General features: G+C 30.6%; 1 protein-coding gene across 1 annotated transcript in view; it reads left to right on the forward strand.

Moving 5' to 3' along the window:
• Positions 1 to 8,427, forward strand: part of LOC106459003 (phosphatidylinositide phosphatase SAC2-like) — a 61,605-nt gene that overhangs the window by 1,099 nt on the left and 52,079 nt on the right. Inside the window, exons 2-3 of the mRNA XM_022385379.1 lie at positions 3,614 to 3,688; positions 5,001 to 5,134. Coding sequence (XP_022241087.1) covers positions 3,614 to 3,688; positions 5,001 to 5,134 — 209 coding nt within the window. The remainder of the gene's footprint in view (positions 1 to 3,613; positions 3,689 to 5,000; positions 5,135 to 8,427) is intronic.

An 8,427-nucleotide genomic window follows, 5' to 3' on the forward strand; every position in this document is an offset into this window, starting at 1 on the left:
CCTCTGGTACCTGCCCACTATTCAAGGACTGACAAAATTGTAGCAAGTGGTTCACATATCCAATCTTTAACTTCCTTCAAAACCCTTGGGGAAATATTATCTGGCCCATATCATTTTATAAACTTCTCAATTTTTTTCTTAACCAGCTCAGAATTAATGCAGTCATCTTATTTGGTCTTGTTTCCATTTATCAACTGATGAAGATGTGGAATACTGCTTAAATCTTCATTAGTAAAAACCTAAGAAAAAGCTAAATTTAATAACCCAGCCATCTCATAATCATCAGTCACTAGCCTTCCTTTATCATCCCTCAAGGATCCTATCCCTATCCTAACATTTTGTTTCCCAATGATGTATTTAAAGAAATCCTTACTGTTACTTTTTACATTTTCATCCAACATTTTCTCATACATCCTTTTTGATGTCCTAATTTCCCATTTCACCAACTTTCTTGATCTTCTATAAGTCTCCTGTCATGCCATTCAATTTAAATTTCTTAAATTTATGATGCTTTTCTTTAATTTTATTTCTTAAACTTTTTGTGAGCCAACCTGGTTTTTCACTTGTAGCTACCCTTTTCTTTCTATTAGTAATATGTTTACATTGAATATTGGTTTTTATTTCCATAGTTCAATTTCAGAATAAGATTTTTGTAATTTGTTGGATATAGATGTGTTTCATATATATCATATTTAGAGTTACTTTGCTTGGTAATTTATACACCACTATTTTATTTTATTTTTTGATTGATAAATTATTAATACCTGTGAAATTTAAAATTATAAGAACAATCAAGTGGTAGAACTTATTAATCAGACTTTTTTAATGTAAAACCTTTCCACTTAATCAAAAAAGCTAAGAACAATTTTAGCAAGTAACTACTTTAAAAATTATTTACCACTCTGGTAGCAGTGACATACAACACAAACTGTAGAACTAAATGCTATTATATATATATATATTCTTTTTACTGGAAATCTGTATTGGGCCAGTCCAAAATTATATGATTTAAATCATTATTGGTCTTACTGTGATATTATATCACTAATATAATGATTTTGGTAGTTAATGTATTGTACACTCTGAAACTTGAAGATATGTTTTTGTTCACACAATACTTTGCCTGGCATGGCCAGGTGGTTAGGTAGCTCGACTCGCAATCTGAGGGTCGTGAGTTTGAATCCCACCAAACCTGCTTTCCCCTTTCAGCCATGGGGTCATTATAATGTGATGGTCAATCCCACTATTAATTGGTAAAAGAGTAGCCCAAGAGTTGGCAGTGGGTGGTGATGACTAGCTGCCTTCCCTCTAGTCTTACACTGCTAAATTAGGGACAGCTAGTGCAGATAGCCTTCGTGTAGCTTTGCATAAAATTTAAAACGAACAAACATACAATTCATATCTACACTAAGTTGACTGAATCCATACCCTTTTGGCCTCATTTCCAAATGGATATCATTCTGGATTATGTTACATGCTGTTGCCTAGAGCACGTAAATGGCTTTTGCCACTGACCTTTGTGTTCATGGAGTCTCTCCCATTATTGGATGATGCATGATGCTTACAATGACTGGGGTATGATATGTTGCATGTTTTTTTCTGGATGGTTCAGGTGCCCCAAGTTGATCCGTATTCCTTTGTTTTCCATCTCCATCTTGGAAATTCTAAATCCTTGATCTGTACACATTTTTATGATCTGAGTGTGTGAAAACTGGAAAAGGCTTTTACATAATCTTTCCAAAAGCAGTCAAATTTGGGTGGCATCGCACTAGCTACAAAATCCCAAGAAATGTCAAAAATGTAGTTCTGCTACATGTCACTTTTCTGTTACATTGTATCAATTGGAGTTATAATGTGAAATATTGATTTTCATATTAAAAAAATGTTTTAATATAATATATTCAATCCTCTGTGTTACTCATATAATTTTGTACAGATAGTAACACCCAACAGGCATTAATGTATGGTCATTTGAAAGCAAATAACAAATCTTCAAAAGATTTATTGAACAAACTGCCATTAATTGTGGTTACAATCACACGCATGTTAATATTATGAATTATAAGTTATGGAACATCAAGAGGCCATTTGACAATTTGTTTTATAGATTTACCATTCTGCTTCAAACTGAGATGTTTCTGACTTTTCTAGATCTTAAATATATGACCTCTTGCTCCCAGAATTGATCATAAACAATCAGATGTATCAATCATATTAATGCCTCTAATAATTTTGAATATTTCAATTGGATCATCCCTAATCTTTCTCTTTTCAGTATCTCTTCTCTAAACCCCCTCTAACAAAGTCTTTTGTAAGATAAAGGAACAAAACTGCATACAATACACCAAATGATACCTAATTATAATGTACTTTATTAACTTATATAATGAAAATGTTGTTTTAGCTTTATCACTTGCAAGAGAACATTACATTAAGGGCTTAAGAGTTGTATCAACCAATATCCCAAGCTTCTTTTCCTCATCCATGTTATTATGAGGATTCCCATCTAAGTTATAAAATTTATATATATTAAAACCTGTATATTTAGCTTTACACATATCATAATTCAACACCATCTGTTATGTAATTGTTGAACTAACCAACTTATCAACATACAAGTCTTTCTGTAAAATAATGGCATCTTCATTATATCCAGCCAGACATAAAGTTTTTAGAGCATCAGTAAATTTAACCAATTCCCCAGCTTTACACTCACTTCATTAGCATAATTTATTGAGCAGTCACTCATTTGAGTTATAAGGGTATGTATCATGCTATTAAGTAACTAGGAGTCTCTCTTTATTGTTTATCATGTGATTTAATTTATACAGTATGGATGTCAAGAATATTTGTCACTATTGAATATGATTGTAACTACTACATGAAATATTATGAGTCTTGTATTAGGAAAAGAAAGTAATCAACTTCTGGTTTTTCTTTTAAATACAATAATATTACCCAGGACTTGTTTTATTTTATCTAATTCTCAGGTAAAAAATTTAACTATTTTTAACACTGAGATGTTAAGAGTATAACAAGTTTGCTTGCAGTGCCAGGTAGTTTTAACCTTTGTAATGAACATCTAAAAGAACATAATCAGTGAAGTCTATTCTAATAGACAAGAATACTTTTTTTAATATCCACTTTGATTTACAGTCATGATGTAATGCTTATTTTAAGGCATTTCAGAAATTAGCGTGTCAGTGTGGCTAAATTGAAACTGTTGAAATCCAAGTGTTGGAGGGTGAACTTAGAAAACAATGATAACAATGTATCTTGAGAAAATATTTATACAGTGTATCCAACATATATGCATACTGAAATTATATATAAATCAAAATATGTATGATAAACATTTAAGTTTCTATAATTTGTATGATACATTGAGACTGCTCATTATTTGAAGTTTTTGTTATTTTCACTCATGGAAACCTCTAAATGCTTTTGGTGTCATACTACATATCCTTGTTTATAGTAAATTAACCAGAGAGTTAGTCTTCTCTGAACTAAAACTTCCTTAAGTAAATGTGAACTTATAATAAACTGAATGTTTTATATGCATACTCATTGGTTAATTCAGTGTAATTTGTTCATATATCTTTTTGACTTGCAGATTTGAGCTCATTGAAAGAAACTTCATGTCTAGGTGTGATCTATGGGATTGTTGGAAAATTTCAAGTTCATCCAGGTGTGTATGCATGTAATAATGTACATTATTTATAAACTGTAATTATATCATATTCATTATATTTACAAGTATACAGTAAACTTGTAGCTTAAGATCTTTGTGAGTTAGGGTTGTCTTCAGTAGTTCAAACTGTCATTTTTCACTTTTTGTATTCAGTTGGAGAAACCTATTAGAAAATTTTCAAGAGTTTACTTGTGCTCTATTTTGTGCATAGGTGAATGTAATTAGTTACTTGTATAGTTGTGATTTATTTTGCTTATACCTCTAACAGATATGCACAATTTCTGTTTATTACTCCTATATCTTGAAAAACTCCAAGAAATTAAAATGCCTTGTTAAGTCATGGTTTCCAGTTGATAATTGTTGGTAATACTGCTTCCCTTGACAGTAATAACTGCTTTAAAAATTTAAGTTAATTATTAATACTTCATTGGCCATCTATACATACTTTTTTTCATGGCTTCTTTTCTATTTAATTTTGGGTAGTTTTTGCAGTATGACAACTGGTTTATTCCAGCATTATATCTAGCAAAGGTTAGGCCTATAAAAACATGGTTACAGTTCACCCCTGTCCTTATTTGTTTACTGTTGACCATAAATTTTTAGATATTTTGTTCTCTTAAAGAATAAAAAATTATACTTTAATTTAGAAAAATTTAGCTGATAAAAAAAAAACTACTTAGTTTAACTCCCTTAATTTTTTAGTTCAAACCTGACACCACACTTTTTGTGTTTTTAGGGAAGTACATGGATACACATATTAAACTTAACTTTGTAAGCTGAAAATTTGCCAATCATCACCAACTTTCAAAACTAATTGAAGATCATAATGCAAGTACTTCATTTGTTACTAATTTTCATGTATTTTTTTCTGATTATTGGTTATTTTGATGTAAGCTAGACAGACTTGCAAAATTAAAAATCAGGTTAGGCATATTGACTTAAAAATAATAAACAGAGGAATGAAGTTTTAAGGTGTATGCCTCAAAATTTTAATCACATTTTTTTGTAAGAATTTTGTTCGCTGTTATGTATCTTTGTCCATGTTTATAACCAGGAAAGTTTGGTGTTGGGCTTATTTTATTAATAATTTAAAATTGTGAAAAGATGTTTATGCTTGTTAAGTAAAAAAATTGTCACTGACTTGTAAAATGGTGTTTCTTTTATTAAAAGTTTATTAAATAAAGGAAGATCTCTTATTAGACTAATCATGAATGTATAATAAAAATAAAAAACGGATTATTATCATATTAATGCATTTTTTATTTGAGCTATTCTTTTCCTGATCCACAGTTTCCATTTTTCATAATAGATTGCAAGAGACTAATTGTGATTCGACAGAAAGCCCTCGTTGGGCAACTACTGGACACTCATAACATTTATAAGATACAGAAGATTGCTTTGCTACCGTTAAGTCAAAATGAAGTTCCTGATCTGAATTTTGAGGTATACAACAATTACAGTTATTAAACAAAATCTTGTTTTTACTCTGTAGAAAAAAAAGTTAGTCTAAGATAACAATGGTGCATTTATTTTAAAAGATAATTATGTTATAATTCGACTATTATTATGCTAAATTCTGCTAATAAGCTTTAGTGGATAATTTATTGTATGTTGCTTCCCAGTAATTTTGTATAAATTTTATGTTTTTGTTTTCCCAAGACATCAACTTTTAAACTTTTTTTTTATATAGTAATGTTTTTTTCAGTTTATTAATGTGACCTATACCAGTTTCCTTTTTGAGTAACAGTTTCTCAAAGTAGCAATATGTAACAATGTTATCCAATTGTTTAACATAATTTGAAACATACGATGATCTGTATAATAGCTCCTTCAGAGAAATAGCTTAATGCTGGTGTTAATAGACTTCTGGTGTCCATGCTTTAGCTTATTATGATGAGGGAGGGTACTCTTGTTCATAATAATATTCTTGCAAATAACCAAATATTTTCCTTGCAATTGTATGTAGTTATATATTTGATCTTTGGGAAAGTTCAACTGTAAGTGTTTGTTTGTCCATGGCAGCTCTTCAGGGAGGTTTCCCCATGGGCATTCAGAGATGAGCCATTGCTCTTCCTTAGCATCTTTGTTTTTTCTTTTCTTTTGTCTCAGTACAATGTGGGTTTTCAGCATCATCAGCTGATAGGCCAGATGGTCACATGCCCACTCCCACCTATGGGAAGACCAAAAGCTCTGAGTTAGAAGAGACCAAGACCACAACACAGTATATTTATTACTATAAAGTGTAATGTTACAAATGAGAAACATAACAATATTTACAGTTAAAAGTGGAATTGAAGAAAATACAACAAAGAAAGGAAATAACACATAAAATGTTGGTTTTTTTTTTCCCTTAAACATGGGAGGAATTTAGATTTTAAGGAAACTGGATTTTCTCCAACTGGGGATGTTTGGAGATATTGCCATAAAATCATTTCCACTTATGTTAATTATATTTAATGAAAGTGAACTTCTACTTTATACTATTTAAGAAATGTTTCTAAATGTTACCACATATATTTCTTAAAAGAATTTAAAATTTTGATCAAAGATACCACAATCTAGATTTGGATAAAGACTAAAGGTAAAATTGATGAGTTGGTAAATGGAAAAGAGAGTGAAGTGAAGGCCAGGGTTGTAGACTTAATTGATGACAAGTAACAAATGGCCTCTTAACAGGGTCACAGAGAAGCGAGGATCAACAAATCCAATGCCACAGAATTAGATATGGGGTAATGGGGAACCTTTGGAAAAACCCACTTTCACAAGACAGTCACTAAATATTCTACCTGTCTTGTGTCCAAGCTGAAAAAAATCATAACAGTTAATGTAGGATTTCATGTATATATGTGTGTGTGTGTGTAACTGTATGGTTAGTTTTGGTGTGCTATGTTTATTTGTAGTATAGGTTGTATGGCAATATTGTTTTGTGTGGCATGTTCAAAAGTATGTGGAGGGCAGAGATTAGTGTTTGTAGTTTCATCTTTACAGTAACAATTATTTGCTAATGAAGTTAATCTTTATTTTATTAGTATTAAATTACTTGTTTTGTGTAAGTAACTAACTGGAGTAAAATGAGGCAACCTTAGGGCTGATCTTAGTACTCTGTGCTGCTCTAATTGTAATTTTTTTTAAGAATGCTGTCAGACATATCAAATGTGATTTTGCATTCATATTCAATTAATAGGCATGTATATGCTTTATAAATTTTTAAAATTGATCCGGGATATCAACATTTATTTGTATCTGCAATCAGTCTTAAATAGAATGTTTGCTAGTGGACATGTTAATGTTCTTTATGTGTTCTGCCCATGTGAGTTGTCTATCAAAAGTAATACCAAGAAATTTGGCACTAGAACATAATTTAATTTCAATGTTACCTAATTTTAACATTACCTTTTTAACATTTTTTAAATGTTCATTCAAATCCCTACAGAAAATAATACCTTGTGTTTTAAAAGGGTTAAGCATAATCCACAAATCATTACACCAGTCAGTAACTTCATCTAAAGATTTGTATGCTCTGTCTGCTTCTATGAGTGGGTTATATGACACACTCCAAGCAGCAATGTCATCTGCGTGTTAAACCAGGGAATGGAATGTGGAGGAGTGATGCAAGGGCTGAGCCTTGCAGAACTTCTGCTGTAATGTTGATTATCTGTAAAACTGTTGTTTACTTTGACCACCACAGTGCAGTTTATTAAAACATGATATCGAAAGCTTTTCATACAGAAAGCTACTGTAGTAGCCTGATTGTTTTTAAATGATTTAAAACTGATTTGAGGAGTCTCATTAACTCAGTGACTACCGGCTACTAACTATCTTAGTAGGCAATGCAAGTCTTGCTATATTTCATTCCAACAATAAAACTAGTGGACGAATATTTTCGAAAATTCATAAGTACTTTGACAAATGTAGGTAGTTTAAGAAACATTAAGCCTATTTCTTTTAATAAATTTAGTTTGTTTGCATTATGATCTTTAATATCTTGGAAAATTACATTAGGAAATCGTATTTATAAGAAATGATTACAATATTTATATTTGCTACAGCTTTGAACTTATTACTTTTAATGTTTTAGTACATTATTTTGAAATCCCCAAAAAATTGTATCCTCCATAAAATGCAAATTTTATCTATTTTTAATTTTTCTAATAATCACGTATACTTCTTATGGTTTCAAGTAATATACAGATCCGTAAATAATATTTGTAAATAAACCTAAACAATAAATGAGTATTTTTATTTTTAACTAGGATTTCATGTTTATTTATGTACATAAAAACATATTAATTTTGTTTCATAAATATATTTTTATTTCAAATTTATGTTTATGTTTCATTACAGTCGTACTTTTGTGTTTATTGTGCCGAATAAACCGTGGGGTCAGCAGCATGAACTTTGTACGTTGTCCGTAAACTATCTCACACTTTTTGGTGTTCACTCGTTCAACCGAGCGCGTGCGCATTTGAACGTTACTGTAGATATCATAGTAAGAAAGCTTTTCGGTACTTGAATATCATTTCTTTGAACTTTCAAACAAGTTTATTTCAACATATGTCTGTGTATGTTGTTTCAGAATAGAGACAAAACTAATTGCCACTACTAACAAATGTATGTAACAGTTTATAGTACAGTTGGTTTCAATAAACACCGCCAAGCCTGACCCCTTGTTACTTGATACCTCCTGTTAGAAGAGATTACCAAACGATACACACACCATAAATTACAAACCAAAT

Source organism: Limulus polyphemus, unplaced genomic scaffold (genome assembly GCF_000517525.1).
Source record: "Limulus polyphemus unplaced genomic scaffold, Limulus_polyphemus-2.1.2 Scaffold545, whole genome shotgun sequence".
NCBI lineage: Eukaryota > Metazoa > Arthropoda > Merostomata > Xiphosura > Limulidae > Limulus > Limulus polyphemus.